Raw genomic sequence first — 16,072 nt, forward strand, 5'->3', positions numbered from 1 at the left:
AGACTTGGAGGGAGCAGCAATACTATTTAAACTAACAACTCCATGCTGGCACCAGAACAAATGGGTATAAACTGGTCACAAGTAGGGCGAGGCTAGGGATTAAAATGCTATTTCCAGCCATCAGAGCAGTGGGTTCTGGAACCCTCCCAAGAGGAGTAATGGGAACAAACAGTCCAAGTGGGGATTTAAGACAAGGACTTTTCAGTTTATGAAAGGGATTATCTCACATGGTACCAGGGGACTGGACATAAGACCCAGGAACCTTCTTTTAAACCTACACTTCTCTTAATTGAGCCTCTGTGGCCAATTTGGTCTTTGTCTTCTCATCTGAAAGCACTCACATAGGAACCAATTAGTGCCAACTGGGATGGCAGCTTTTATGATATAGATACCTATCCACTAACCAGGATCACCCACACACTCAGGGCAACACATTAAGCACAGTGTCTAACTTTAAGAGGCACTCTAGCCCAACCTGAGCTTTGAAGACAGCAGAGCATGCAAGAAAATCACGTTCAAGCTACTGCTGTAGTCCCCTGAGCACTTTGCCAAGAGACCACCAGTGCCAGTGTCCAAACTATTCTTCCAGCGACAGAGGTGTGTGTGGGATGCCCTTCAGAGAAAGTCTACTTCGGAGCCCATAGGCGAGCACCTCTCAGGCACTTCAGCCTCCAGGCACACGCTGCTCTCCTGTTCTGTCTGGCCACCCACTCAGAAGAGGTCTCTAAACTCTGGGTGCTGCCTGCAACACCCCATGAGAACTACTGGTCAGCCTAATGGGGCCTTTTTGACAAGCAAAACCAAAACCCAAGGGAAGAACAATGACAGAAACCAAAAGAAATATCCACGTTCACCAGAATCCCCTCAGATTAAGACTGAAATTTTCACCTAGCTTTTGTATCAGCGTAAAGACGAAACACTCAGCATTTGAGCTTGCCCCTCTTGGAAGAAGCAGTATTTATAAAGACAGAAGCAAAAGGTCAGAGTCCTGCAGCCCTGAAAACAGATGCATCGGCAGGAAAAACCTGACAGGTCCTAATTGATAACCATGCTTGAGGGAAGCTGCTGGAGGAAAACTGCTGCAGCAAAGGCTGCAGGGAGTTACTGTTCCAAAACCCTGCTGCGGCAGGAAAGGCACACATGTGGCTGCTAGAGCGGGAGATGGACATGGTTAATTGACTGGGAAAGTTTAGCAGAGATGGAATTAATGCAAAGAGCTCAGAGCCCAGACGTGCAATTCTGTTACCAAGGGAAGGAACCATTCGGCTGGAATTGCAATCCATTTTCAGGTCAGAGCCTTTCCCAAAGGCAGAGTGCTCACCCCTCATCTGTTCCTCCTCTTCCCCTCCGAGGGGTGCATGGAGAAGGTAGCTGCTCACAACAGCCTGGGAAACAGACTGCCTTGTGAGGGCCAGACGGGTTTTGACTTCGCATGCTGTGCGTTCAGCAGTCAGGAATTCAGAAGACATTATCAGGAGAGCCAGCTTCTCCTAGCCCTTGGATTTTGCGGATAAGTTAGTTATGGAAACAAAGCTAGAAAGCTAATAAGAGGGGAGGAGGGAATTTACTTTCAGATCAGCTCAGCAGAATGAATACCTGAAGCAGACACATCTGCAATCTGGTCAGATGAGAATGCCAGGAGTTAGTTACGGAGGAATCGCAGCAACAGCATGGGAAAAAAAAATACACCCAAATAATTACTTTTTAAAATTAAAGTGTACTGCAGAGGAAGACAGAACAGACACAAACCGCAGACCAGATGACATACATGATCTTACGCAGTGATGCACTGCCAATATTTCCCTAAGTAGCACCAGCGATCGTGATCCTCCCAGCTAGCGCCTCGGAGTTACCTTCCTCAGTAAGGGAGGACTAGATCTGGGAACCTCTTCAGTTCTTTGGCCATTTTAACAAATGGGCTTTAAATACACTCACACATATTTATAAGTAGCCTTGTAAAATAAATTGAGTCAAACTGTTCTCACACCAATGACTTTGAATTCAATGCATGAATGACACCGAACAGGCTATGTGGTGTGCAGCATGTATATTCTGCATCACAAGGGGAATATCTTCTTAACTACTTACCACTTGGTGTCATCTGGTTTGTTTCAGTGGTACAATCTTTGCACCCCAAAAGATGCTTTTGCTCTAGGCATAAACCACTTCCATAAAGGATGTCTTAGCGATATTTATCTGTGGACTCTTTCCATCAGCACCAGGCAGACAGTCTGAAGTCACTTTCCTTCACGCCCCCAATTTCAGCTGGACCATCAAACTGCTACCCAGGAAGGATTCCCATGCACTTTCAACACTCAATACCAAAAGCAAAGAAATGCAGTTACTAAACATCCAGTTCTGTCAGTGGTTGTTGGTGCAACCCCAACCAAGTCACTCAGTGCAAGTCATTCCTCCCATGAGAGGAACAAAGAAAATGATCCCACAAACGGGATTGTGATGCTACTTTGAGCATGATTATAAAGTGGTTTCCTCCTCTGGCATGAAAACGCCATACTTAATATTATAAATAGCATTTTCCCTAATTCTTTTATCCTGGACCGCCTGAAAGCTCACTGTAGGATATGTAAACAGAGAATTCCAGGTGGGAGAAGTTTTATATAGCTGCTTTCTGATGAGGCTGAAGAAATCTCACTTGGTAGAGTTACTCACAGCAGGCAGAGTAGTTCTGCTGGTAAACAAGGACTCCCATTTTGACCTGTACTCACGCACAGGAAGCTAACTACATTTTAGCAACAGTTCATTCCATTAGTGCCTCCTGTACTCAAGCACGAGAGTCATACCTGGCTGCGAAAATTAGCTTGTGACTCTGACCATGACAACAAGTCAGGGGTCAGATTTAATTTGGTAGGCTCTGATCTGCCATGCTGCAACCACAAAACAAAGCTGCCACTCCCTGCGCACTGAGGCACAACACTGCAGTGAGTCCTGCTCTGAGACAGCACCAAAATGCATCACCTCAAACTCCCCATCCTCCTCCAAAACACCGTGGTAGACCATAGGGAGCCCAATTCTCCCAGTCCAGATGCCATTAAAAACACTCCTCCTCATCCCGTGTGATGGACCTGAAGCAAACGCTTCATTTTGGGAAATGACTCAAGAAGAACGTGTGAGGAAGCAGAGCAACAAACAACACATAAGGTGGATATAAATCCAGATAAAATATTAAAATCATTAAAGGGTTGCTGCTCCCTGAAGGTTGGAAAAAACGAAGAGAGTTAATTAAAAGCAATCTCCACACAGTGCTGAGCTAGCCTGCCCTGATAAATCAACAGCTAGGGCTGTGCTCGTAGAGGTCAATGGGGGAAAGAGGTTGAGAGGCGGGGGAGAGGAAAGCTAAGAAAAGATAAAACATTTAGCTGAGCTTATCAACAACAATGAATCAGAGCTGGTGACATGAAATTGAGAAGGGTTTTCCACATATTTCCCCATCAATATTTTTTGGTCAGATTTTGACCTCAGGAATGCCTGTTTGCCACCAACATAACACCAGCTAACCTGCTGAAGTTCCTATTCCTCTCCATCAACATAAGAGAAGAGAGAAAAGGGAGAGGTCTTTGGGGCCCCATTCTGCCTGGGGAAGCATTAACGTCACATTCATCCACGTGCCATTTGATCCTTCGGGACTAATGTCACCAAAATGAACAGAGGGACATGTCCCTTTTTGGAGAAGCCCTTCTAAAAGCTGAAGTCTGGGTGTCAGTCAGACATGAGGAAGCAGTAAAAGAAGTATCTCAGTGCTGCAATCAAACCACACCTGCAGAGAAACTTCTCACTGCGGAGTCTTCCCAGCACGTCTCACATGCCTGTTAGCCAGCACTAGCCCCAGCCCAGCTATAAAAGGTGCTGAGCTACGAATTGGAGCTGTGCTCCTGATCTGTTCCCTATTTCACATCAACAGGTACGTGTGAATGAACAGGAAACTGCAAGGATAAGGAGTCCATAGGAAACACAGAAACCTACAGTCTTCGAAATCCATTCATAAATAAAATAAAATAAGCAGTAGCAGTCAGTGCAACTTGTAGATGTAAGTGGGTTCGTGTTAAAATTTCTGATACTGGATTCTGTTTATTCATGGCCAAGACCAAAGGAGATGAGCAGTAAAACATCCTTCTGACACACTGTCTCCATTATTCTTTATTCAGATTGCATAGGTTTTAAAGTAATCATAAGCATAAAATGTGTTTGTCCCCATCATTGGCTACCCACAATCTCTCAGGAAACCGTATGGAGGCCAAAATACTTGGAAAGTCACAAATCCATGGATTACTTTCTTCAGGACTGTTCTTGAAGAAAATGGAAATATGAATATATTAATTTTCCCTTGAAGAAAAAATATTAACTCTGTTGCCTCCGTTAAGTTTCCCAACAACACTGTTCACTGGATAGCAAGCTATCTGAGATCTAACTCCAGCCATTTCAATTTTTCTCCCAACTCTGACTAATCACTTTAGGCTGTGGATCCACAAGACAACAAACACTAGGAACTGCAGAATTGCTAGAACCAGACCAAAAACTCCAGAGCTGTGTGACACAGGCACTGAACTGGCAGTCGCTCACTCTTCCAAACATGAAAAACACTCAGAATGTTTCGAAGAGGTAATTTTGTTCCAACAGGCATAATCTATCTTCCTGTGGCTAGCATGAAGCCAACCCAAAGCATAAAAGCAGCATAAGCACTGTACTTTGTGTTTTGGCAGGAGTAGCATGCCCGCATCTGATCAGATCAAATCAGCACTGCCAGCTGATGCGGTAGGGCAGGCTGGAATTAACCAACTCGGGACATGGCCTTATTTCACTGCTCTGCACCTGATTTTCTTTGCACTGTCCAACCTATTCAGATTTTTGAGCCCTACGAGGCAGGAACCATTAAGCCATGTGTTTGTAGAGAATTTAGTGCAATGTCTTAACCAAGACCTTCAGGAGCCTAAATAACAACTGATCATTGCCCCAGCCAGAGCGCCCTTTACAACACGTAGAGGAGTCAAAATGATGGGGGATCTGGCAAGAAACGAGGGAGAGAAACTAAATTATCTGGAGTTGCTTTCTTTTGCATACTTAGATTTAATACGCACCCTATAGTTGACATTTTATTGTGATGTATAAAAAAATATCAGAAAGCAAGGGCAGCGTTATCAGATGCCAAAGACTGATCCGACTCACAGCGTTGCGTGAATGGGGAGATGAGCCTCAGTTAGGCTGGATCAGCTCTGTCAGAAGGTACTGCAGTATTAAATGTCACTTCCAGCCTTTCTCCCCAGAAGAACACTGATGCAGTCAGTGTCCCCACCAGCACCTGAGCAGGGGACTCTCCCCCGGCTATAGCTCAGCAGAACAAAAAATGAATGAGTCAGGTTTTGGCAAGCACACGCTGCTGATCGCAGCCACCCAGCGCACGCTCATCAGCGCCCGTCCCTGCCCTGCTCGCGCTGCTCCGGTGACTCCCTGCGAAGCCTCCCCCCAGACAGTGCTGGGGTGCCAAAAAACCTTCCATGCAGCTGGAATTGCAGCTCTCCTGCTGCACCCGGCTCAAGCAGGTAACCTGAAAACCGAGACACGTGCTGACATAGCCCTGCTAGTCCCATGCTGGAGGAGATGGGGGTGTGAGAAGGATATTTGCCAGCAGCTATTGAGACACTGCATTATTCTTCTCCGAGACATCTGCTGGGAATCTGTGGTTAAAATATGCTCTTCTGGGAAATAAACCATATATAACAATAGGAAAAAAGAAGTATGGTATTTCTAATAATTTAGGCCATTAAAGATAAATAAGAGTTTTGAACATTCGGTATTCAAGCAGTCACTTATGTTATTTGTTGCATGTCACTCAGTTTGGACAGTAAAAACACAGTGGGCAGTTTTCTTCTTTCTTTGGAAAGTAAAATCACTTTCTGCTTTTCACACACTGCTCCAGCATATTTGGGATTGTTCCACAAACTGCTGAGAAGTTTATGAAGAGAAGAAAGGAGCGCTTCCACCTGACAAAAAGTTGCTAAAAATGGGTATTAGAGTATGTTTTCTCCTAGATTATGTTAACGATATTGCTTTTCTTAAAAGAAAACAAGCCAATGGTAAAACGGACCGGCACTAAAGAAGCAATTAACACACCTCAGTCTGTGCACCCTGGGCAAAACTCCCAGGCAAAGCCAGAAGAGCAGCACAGTCCTAATGAAGCCCTCAGAACAGGCCTTGAGCAATGCTGCCTCGCTGCCGCTTCCCTGCATGAGGGAGCATGCCACCCAGGCCAGGGAATCCTCAGATCAGAGGTCTGTTTGTCCAACGGGAAGAAAGCTTCAGCTCCCAAACCAGATTCGTTCTACTCCTACAAGTCCTCGGGGATAAACAATACAGGAATTGTTCTTGCTCAAGGCAACATCACATACAGAGACAACACAGTGATGAGCCCAGAATAAATACCAAGATTGTAAAATTGATCTACCAAGCAAAGAAATTCAGCTCTGACATGAAAGGCAAACCAGAGTGAGAAAACACCAGTCTCAGCAAATGATAATCCTAAAAGATGCATTATTCCAGACAACAAACACACTGGGATGTCTCATTTCTGGACAGCAGTGGTACAGCCAACGAGATGGACAAGGTCTATTCTTGAGAGCAACCCCAGAAAACCACACTTGCAGTTTCAGGAGAGCAGAGGAAGAAATTAATTTTCATGAGGCTGCACAACAGATGAGCCGCATTACCTTCACTGGAGTCCACCACAGCTCCCTCTGAAGACAGAACCCCATTGTGCTTTATCTGCTGCACTCATACATGCTCTGGTAAACTGTTCCCAGTCGTACACTGTGGATCCAATCTAATGGACATCATGAACCCAGACCACTGGACACATGCTTACCTTTAAACGATTACACCCTCCAAAATAAAATAAAAAAAAAAAATTGGCTCTTTGTAGCCCACCCCAGATAGTTCAACATTGCTTTCACACACCACAAATAGCATGTTTTAAAAATCTTTTTTTTTTTTAAATGACAATTTTATGGCACAAGCTCCATCCATCCACACCAACAAAACAAAATTACAAAAGACCTACAACAACTAACCATGCACAAGTTACTCATGCAACCAGACAAAACACTGTAACTAGTAACATATTTATCAGACTCTCCCATATTCAAACCAGCATATCCTCAGGTCCTCATAACTTGGCTTCTCTCTTCCCCCTCTCACCCCCAACAACTTTGTTCTTATGCTCATGTTTCCCTGCATAAATACAAAAACATTCATCCATCATTTGCTCTGAAGACTGGTGCTGGGATACAGAAAAGAGAGCGTTCATGTGGGCAAGAGTTTTGGCTCGAAATGTGTCACAGTAGGGTTCATTTATGTTTTTAAGTGACTTCAGAGCCATACTGGAAACATTGTAGAGATTTTGGTACATGATTTAATGCGTCCAACAACCCTGTTCTGTCAAGCAGAAGAAAACTCCCTTCTGCAAAGCCACATTAAAATCACCTTCACATCACTTGTAAACACTGAACTGGCAACCTAACTGTCCATCTATTTCTCTGCTTCCACCTGCTGAAAAAAGCACAGCACGTTATACTTTCGCTTTAATACTAAAAATTAGCAACCAGATGCTTATGCAACAACATTCAGGGGAAAAAATATGTATATGTATTTACATATTATATATATATATATGAGTCTTCACAAGCACTTAATCACAATGTAGGGTTGTTTCAGGGGTGGGTAACAGGATGTGGAAACAGTTCTGAGTCCCTAGCTTGAATTCCAGCCCAAGTTAACACGAAATACTCTTGCCATACAAGACCCAAAGACCTACTCTGGTCTGCTGCTGACATTAAGCAAGGATGTGAGCACCGAGCCTTTTTTCCACAGGTGCCTCATGCCACAGAATTCATCACAAGGATGGCCAACTGGCAGCCCAGGGGCCAGAGCGGGCTGTCAAGGCAGTTTTATCTGAGGAGGCACAGCGACTGGAAAACCACCCGCTGCTGACTCTTTGCAGCGGGAGTGCAGACACACAACAGGCCTGGTAGGGTTTATAAGGTCAGCTCCAGCGCTGTACACACCACACCGCACCGATACGCTCCCCAAACACCTGGCTGGGAATAAAACTCCTCCCGCACATCAAAGCTGTCCAGCAGCACGGCCAGCAGGTAGGTGACCCAGCCTCACAACGGGGGCACAGCTCGCCTCTTCTGCCCCACGGGCTGTCTGGAGCGAGAGCACAGGAGAGCACCGGCACTGCTACTTACTCTGAGACCAGGCTACGCAGCGACAGCAGCTCCTCTCGTGCGCGCTCAGGCAGAGAGCTACAGCATGAGGGAATCTCGCACGCAGAAAAGGCAATAGCCTAACATATGTTGCAGTGAGTATGTTTAATTGACAACCTGAAATAAAAGTCAGCTGTGGGAGTAAGGACAGAGAAAGGGTGGGGGGAAATCAGCTCTGCTTCTAGATAAGACTCTGTAAATTACAAGATCTTAATTACATTAAATGCATTATGGAACCATATGCACATCACTAATAAGGCAGAGATGGGGAAAACGTGATAAGGTGCTAGGGCTGGAAGCCGAACTGCTGCGTTCTAGGCTCGATCTTTGAATTAGAAAGTTTCTTAACCACTCTGTCCTAGTTTAGTTGCCCATAAAACAAAGGCAATAATCCTTTCTTCACAGGGGTGTTGAGAGGTTTAATTAATTAATGTTTACAAAGTCCACTGAGATTTCTGACTGACATTTTAAGTCACTCAGAATACTATTTAACGGCATTTGTTTCTTCTATTGCCCTGCTCAAATATCTCCACGTTAAGATATTCAAAGGAGTGGAAGATGGAAAGAGAAAACACTGAGATAAGTACTCAGGCTACTGGGAAAAAAACAGCCCAACAAATCCAGCATTTCAAACCCACTGCTGCCCCACCAAAGCCCTCTGAGTACTGCCTTTTCCACAGATAAAGAATGCATTTGTCCAGACGCTTGCTGCCTTTCCCTTGTTTCCCAGGTCGGTTAAACTTAGATCTCCAGTATTTTTGCCTGTAGCGCTGTGTTGGTAAACCAGGTATTAAACGGCAGAAACAACAGGCAGTTGTGCCAGGTTGTTCGAATCACTGGAAGAAGTGAAGAGAACAGCAGAGGGAGGAAAGCCCCAAAAGAGAAGCGGCAAGTGAGAAGAGGTAGAGAAAGAGGCGAGCTGAAGGTAGGGAAGTACCCATCATTAATAAGGGACTGAGCTGTTCTACCTAATGCATTCCCCCAGATGTTCAGGTACACTGGATTACCCCAAGGGACTAGCCTAGCATGAACGAGGCCACATATGTGTCCAAGTGCCGGAGAGAGACTGCATATTGGACACACTTAAATGCACAAGCACACACAGGGAGCTGCTCGATACCTGAGCTAGGATTTCTCCGTCTCGACATTGTCCCCCATCTGAGAGCAAAACCTTTGTGTGGCCAGTTTCTGTAGGGGGCGTTTGTGGGTTTTGCGATACAATCAAAACGCAGACAGAGGAAATGCAAATGTCATTCAGCTCCCTTTCATTGTCAGGAAGGACACATGAGGATAAAATACTGTACACTGCATCCTTCACCCTATTATGTGTCCTACCGCTTTTGTCCTAATTTAGCCCATGCATAATTTATTTACATGTGTATTGTTTCCCGATCAGCAACTTTCAAGAATAAGTGAAAACGATAAAATGTTTTATTAAACAACTTCTTAATAAAAAATGCAGATGGTGTCAGGCAGCCAGCACCAACTCCCCCACGCGCACCCCGCGCGGCGCCGCTACTTTGGGAGGCGCGGGGAGAAAAGCGACCCCGGCAGCGGGTGCCTATTGTTCCTCCTCTGCCCCCCGGGGAGGAAGGGGAGCGGATGGGACCCGGCCTGATCCTGCCCTCCCCGATCCCAGCGGGGCCCGGCCGGGGTCCCCGCGGCCCTCCGGGGGGGCAGCCCCGCAGCGGAGCCGCCCGCACGGCGGCGCCCGCTCCCCCCCGGGGGCTCCGCGCCCCTCGCCGCTCCCCCCCTGCTCCCGGGGACCGGCCGGGCACTTCCGAGGGCCCGGGGCCAGCGGGCTGGAGCCTCCCGGGGCGGAGCGGCCGGGGCGAGAAGTTGCCGGCGGCTGCAAAGTGCGCGGCGGGCCGAGACCGGGACCGGGACCGGCGGGGCCGGGACCGGGGTTGGGGCCGGCAGAGCCCGCTCGGTCCCCTCGGGACCTGCGCTCCCGTTCCCCGCTGGCCGCGGTGCGGTGCCACCGAAGGGCCGGGCGGCAGGCGGGAGGGCAGCTCGCTGCCCGCCGGGGACCGTGCGAGCCCCTTCCCAGCTCCTGCCCTCCCTTCCCTCCGCGCTGAGGCAGAGGCAGGAATCCCTGGAAAAAACCTCCGAGGGGTTTTCCAACTCCAGGCGGAGAGACTTGAGTCAAAGAGGAAAAAAAAAGAAAGAAAAAAAGAAAAGAGACTCGCAGCCTCAATTTCATCTCTGAAAACTCAAAGGCATAAAAACACCCACTCGGTGCAGCCGGGAAGTGCAAACGAAGCGGCCCCGGCAGGTACTCCGCTCCGCGTCGTTGGCGAGAGCGCTGCCCCCGTTCGCGGAGAAGTGGCTCGGGCAAGGCTCCGGCAGCTCCTGGCCCCACGGCCGGGGCCAAATCCCCCTCTCCCTAATGCCGCCGGGGATTAGCGGTGCGCAACGCGGACCACAAGGAAAATAAAGGACGCGAGCCAGAAGACGGCGGCCGTCCCCGTTCGGGGCTCGGGAGGCCGGCGACGGCCGGGCACCGGCACCGGCACCTGCCCCCGCCGGTGTCCCCGTCCCGGTGGCTGCCCCGGGGCGCTCCCCGCGACCCCGAGCCGCAGACGCGCCCGAGTCCCCGCCGCTCGGGAAAGCGAAAGCCTGGCATATGCAAAGTAGCCCTCCGGACTTCCTGCCCCAAACCCGCCGGCGGCGGGCCCGAGTCATTCATTTAAGGCGAGCCCGCCGCCCTCCCTCCCTCCCCTCCCCGCCTGCCCTCCCGCACAGCCCCGCGCCCACCGCGCCGCGCCTCCGGAGCGAGCCCCCCGCCAGCCCCAACTCCTCGGGGGGGTCCGCAGCGGCGGAGCCGAGCCCCGACCCCCCTGCGGCTCGGGCCGGCCCCGCGGGACGCTGTCAAGTGCGCGCAGCCCCGGGGCCGGGCGGGACGCGCCCAGAGCCGCCCGCGGGGAGCGCGAACTCGGGGGGTCGGCGGCTCCCGCGGGGCGCACGCCGCGAGCGGAGGAGGAGGAGGAGGAGGAGGAGGAGGAGGAAGGGGGGGGGGAGGCGGGCGGCGGGCGGAGCGGCGGGGCCCGGCGGCTGGGGGCGGCTGCGGGCGGGGGGCGCCGTGCGGGGCGCGCCGGGCGGTACTCACGCTTTGAGGGGGTTGTGAATGACAGTCGCCATTTTGCTACAATGTAACCGAATATTGGGGCTCGGAGTTCTAAAGCTGGGCTCAGGGCAAGCGGCCGCCCAATGGGCGCGCGGCGTGCCGGCCCGCCGGCCAATGGGCGGCCGGGGGCGGGGCCGGCGGCGCGGGGAGTCCTGCGGGGAGCTGTCAAAGCCCAGAGGTCGCTCCCTGCCCGTGCGCCCGGCGCCCGGCGGCCCTTAAAGGGGCAGCGCGCCCCGGAGGCCCCCCCCGGCCCCCCCCGAACTGGAGCCGAGTCCCGCTGCCAGGACGGGAGGCGGCGGAGCCCCCGCGACCCCCTGGGACCCGCTGGGACCCGCCGGCCGGAGCTCGGCCGCAGGTGGGCGGCACAGCGCAGCGCAGCGCCCGGCGCTGGGGGGAGCAGGGAGCAGCGCAGCGCCGCCCGCTTGTTAAATTCCAGCACGAGTTGGCAAAAAAAAAGTTCAACTTCCTAAAATGCGGCTTTGCCCGAAGCGCTGCCAGCTCCCGCGCCGAGCTCTGCCCTCCGAGGCAGCCCACGGTATTGCTCTTCAACCGATAGCGCCGAGCCCAGGTGCCGCGGGAGGCAGCGTCAGCCCCTGGCGTTAGCACCCTCGCTCCGCTCAGAGGCAAGGCTGAGCGCACGCTGCCGAGCCCTCGCAAACGCGCAGCCGGTGCGCGGGCTGCAAAGCAGCGAGCGGGCGGCGTGCACCTGAAATGCCGCCCCCAGCCAGGGACCTGCGCCCCGGCCCGCTATGGGGAGGGTTTCTGGCTGGACTCGCCGCTGCCCTGCTGCAGAGCTGTGCTGCTGAGGGAAGGCACCACAGCTCAGTTGTGCTCCAGAAAGCCCCGAGACGCTCCGATGCAAAATGGTGACGTTTTCACAGAATCAAAAAAAAAAAAAAGTTTGAGGTCAGTTTTAGAAGTTTAACGAGCCTCTGATCCTGTTGGGCTGGGTGTATAGGCCCGTTCCTGCTCAGCAGGCAAGGGGATCTTGCAGCTTTGCAGGGAGAGAGGCTTGATCCCATCCTGGCAAACACGCGTACTTCCCTTGCTGCCCCTGTTATTTGCACGTTGGGCCTTTATCCGCTAGCAGCAACCCCAACAAGCAGCGGTATCTGCCACAGGTGAGCCTGGAGGGTTGATGAGCTTTTTTCCCAGCCTGATCCTGTGTTACCAGCCAGGAGAATTTATCAGAACTGCCTCGCTCAGAGAAATCTCCCAAAAGCCCAAGGCCAGAGCTGCCTTATCAGCACAGTGGGAAGTCTCACCCGTGAGAACGAAGACATGTGGCGCTGCTCATACCTGGTTTTCCTTCAGCGTGCTTCCCGGAGAATTCCACAGCATTTGGGTTACTGGTCGAGCCATAAAAGAGGCACGGAGCATGAGTGGCATTTCCTCGGTAATGCCCTACATAACTTATTCATGGATTCACCATCTGAAAGTAAGGGGACCACCACAAACTCATGTTAAAACATTTAAGTCATACCACAGAGAGCTCCATATCCACAAACACACACCACTCCAGCATCAACTGATCATTTATGATTTTTATTCTGGTTTTAGGTTACCATAAATCACTAATAAATACTGTTAAAGTGGATTTACACCACACCTAAGCAGCACTTCAAGCCCCACACATCTGAAACACACTCAGTTACACTAAGTTCCAAGTTTAGGAACTTACATTCTCACTCAACTTCTGATAGTTGTACTCAAACCTACTCAGAACATAGAAGTAAGCTGCAAGAATATAAGTCTACCTTAAAAACGTTAGGTGGGCATATTTTTAATAAATGGTTGCCAACTGCTTGGACTGACAACATTTATATTAAAAAAAAAAAAAAAAAAAAAAAAAAAAAAAAAAAGGAAGGCAGGATTTGACATAAAACCATTGCAGTAAAATCTGAGGCATCAACACAAAGCCTAAGCATTCTGCCCCTACGGGGCTAGAGTGAACAGGGCTTTAGAAGGTAGAATCCACATCCTCACCCCAGGCCCTGCAAACACAACTGCAGCTGATCTCTACCCAAGTAGAAGAAAAACAGTGTCCTTTCTTTCCACTGTATTGGAAGTGTCATGTCGCATACATCATATTGCTACCATCCTGATCCACACTTCTGTTATTTACATAACGCAACTACATTGATACTTTCTGTGAGGGGACAAAAATGTTCCTGCTCACCCTGCAAAGCCCTATTTTGGCTAAGGACCTTTCCCTGTGAAAGAGTTTTTACCTTCTATTTATTGTCTCCTGTTTTCCCTTTTATCTCGTTAAGTTTTATCGTAGAGTTGTGCTTTTCTGGAGCGAGGGAAGGTTAGGTTCTTGCTTACACATTCCTCAACTCTTGTGAATTGGAAAGTGAAACAAACTAGACAGCAACACTGAAAGCCACTGATCTAATTTTGCTGTGGAGGGAAACATAAAAGAAACAGTTGGTAGTCTACCAGAAGCCACATGCTTTTTTCAGCTTTAATATTTCCAGATATGTCCAGTAATATACAACTGTGTTTTGTCCAAATACATTAATACTCAAAGGACCAGATTCATACAGATAAAAGTAGTCAGCATGCTCTGTGAAAGAAGCCTTAATTTGTTACAGCAAAACAGGGCCCCACATTCACAGATATCCTGCAACAGATTTGAAGTCTTAACCCCTTTTTATTTATTTAAAGCTTTGCAGGCATCTCTCATACACTGTTTCTTGTCAGCCCTCCTCCTCCTTTTCTTTGATCTTTACCAATAGTTGAGTTAGCTGAAAGGGGAGGGAACAATATCAGAGCGTCAATGTTACAGACTCAACACCAGCCCTCTACAGACACATCACCAAAAATCTTACACAGTCAGCATAACAAAGATAACCAGGGAGCTACACAGCGTAAAAATTGGCGCCAATGATTCATTCTTTGTAACTTTGGGAATCGCATTCTTAAAAGGTGACCTCAATTTCTCTTTTTCCCCTCTTCCTCCTTTCCTAAAAGCAAAACTCCCCTCTACAGCTGCAGCAACAGTTTTCAGATGCCTTCAGACTCACTTCTTTCTGGGCCTGATTCTGACTACCCAAGGTTTTCATTTTGTATTCACTATTCAGTTTTCTATCATATTACTCCTGGATTATATATTGCCAAGATATGGGCTCAAGCCTCTTTATTTTTAAATGAAATAAGTGACAAAAGAAGTGTATTTTTCACACTAAAGATGAGTCTCTGCTGCTAGATAAGTACACTAAGGTCTTGTTCTGAAGTTTTCAAAAGTTTGGGGAAATGGAATTTGTTTGAGGCTCCAAGTTTTAGTTTCCGCTCTGACAGAGTGCTGAAAATCTATTTAGGGTGGTTAGAAAATTCTTTATGTTATTATGGATTGTTCTTTAGTTTCCCCCAACTGCCTAAAACAAGCTAAAGAACAAACTGACTCAGAAGGAAAATGCATATCTTTATCTCCTGAAGAATGCATATCTTTATCTCCTGAAGCGCAAGATTTAATATCCATGCTCACGGGTTTGTCTTCCTTGTAATTCCTTAAATGAATAGCTAGCTAGGGAAAATAAAAGAGATGTGAACCATTTCGGTGTCCTTTTCACTCCCCTCTATTAAAAGGCAGGGAAAAGAATTTCTACATCTACATCCATTAGTGGGACATGGAGATGGTCCTCTAATTCATCTGAGATAATGTTACGCCTCCTGCCTCCACCTATTCCTGGTGCAGGGCTAAAAGCAGTTTATAAGGTGCCTTGAATCTCGGAGGGAGTCGCTGGTACACATCAGGGCATACCTGCATGGGCAGGTGCAGGCTGTCCCACAGCCCAAACTGTTGCCGAGTCAGTTGGACCAGATGCTACAGGCCCGGTACCCGTCTGGTAATACGGATGAATCTTACCTGAGTGACCTGAGTAAAGTACATCAAGTCTGATTTGACCCTCCAAACAAGTTCCTCATCACCACTGTGGATGGAATCAGGAGGGTCTGACTTCATACATTTTTAACCACTTTTTTTTTTTTTTTAATTGAAACACAGATTTCAGCTGAGGCCAAAAAGCACAGTAACGTGATGACCTCCTCTTGCCCAGGAGTAGAAAACAGAATGTATGACCTTGCTACTCCATCTTATCTCTAATAAGCACTGAGCACACACCGTAATTCTTATGATTCTAAGACAGGTTTAACATTTGGATTGAGCATAATGAATAGTGATAGCGTTCTACCTGAGAAAATTAACAACTCAGAGAAAAAACAAACTGCCACATTCATTCAAAGAGTGTTAACTTTGAATTTTGCTCTTGATCTGAACAGCTTCACCTTCATTACTGATGGGACCACCTCGAAGAAAGGAATGAATATTTCACTGACTGTCTGGTGACTCCACTGTGGAGATTGGTATTTTTATTCATTTAAACTGGAGGCAGAAGCGAGCTGTGCAGACACAGCTTGGGAATAACAACAACTTTTCTTTCAGTATCCAAACTTCTTTTTTTATAAGATGTATTTCAGATTTTATAGGGCCAAGGGAACAGATGTTATCATAAATACATTAAAACAGGTTACTTTTGTAGCACACAGACTAGTTATACAGTTTATAATAAAACCAATCTATTTCAACTACATTAAAATTAAACTTACCCAGAAAATTTCCCACCTGCTAAAATTTTAATTAACATCTGTCAAATATTTATTTTCA

The 16,072-nt window shown here is 48.4% G+C and overlaps 1 protein-coding gene across 8 annotated transcripts in view; it reads right to left on the reverse strand.

Annotated features, from left to right (window-relative positions):
• DPF3 (double PHD fingers 3) overlaps window positions 1-11,424 on the reverse strand; it is a 159,602-nt gene extending 148,178 nt beyond the window's left edge. For 6 of the 8 annotated variants that reach the window (XR_014693664.1, XR_014693665.1, XM_084521369.1 and 3 more), the window contains exon 1: window positions 11,386-11,424. Coding sequence is in view for 4 of the 8 variants with exons in the window: in XM_084521369.1 (XP_084377495.1) it covers window positions 11,386-11,417 (32 nt within the window). In the remaining 4 variants the exon portion in view is untranslated. Of the gene's footprint in view, window positions 1-8,258; window positions 8,278-9,396; window positions 9,416-11,385 lie in introns of those variants that run through there. The other 2 variants (XM_084521370.1, XM_084521371.1) reach the window with 2 other exon arrangements.
• Between the last annotated feature and the right edge of the window lie 4,648 nt (window positions 11,425-16,072).

This window comes from Aythya ferina, assembly GCF_964211825.1.
Source record: "Aythya ferina genome assembly, chromosome: 5".
NCBI lineage: Eukaryota > Metazoa > Chordata > Aves > Anseriformes > Anatidae > Aythya > Aythya ferina.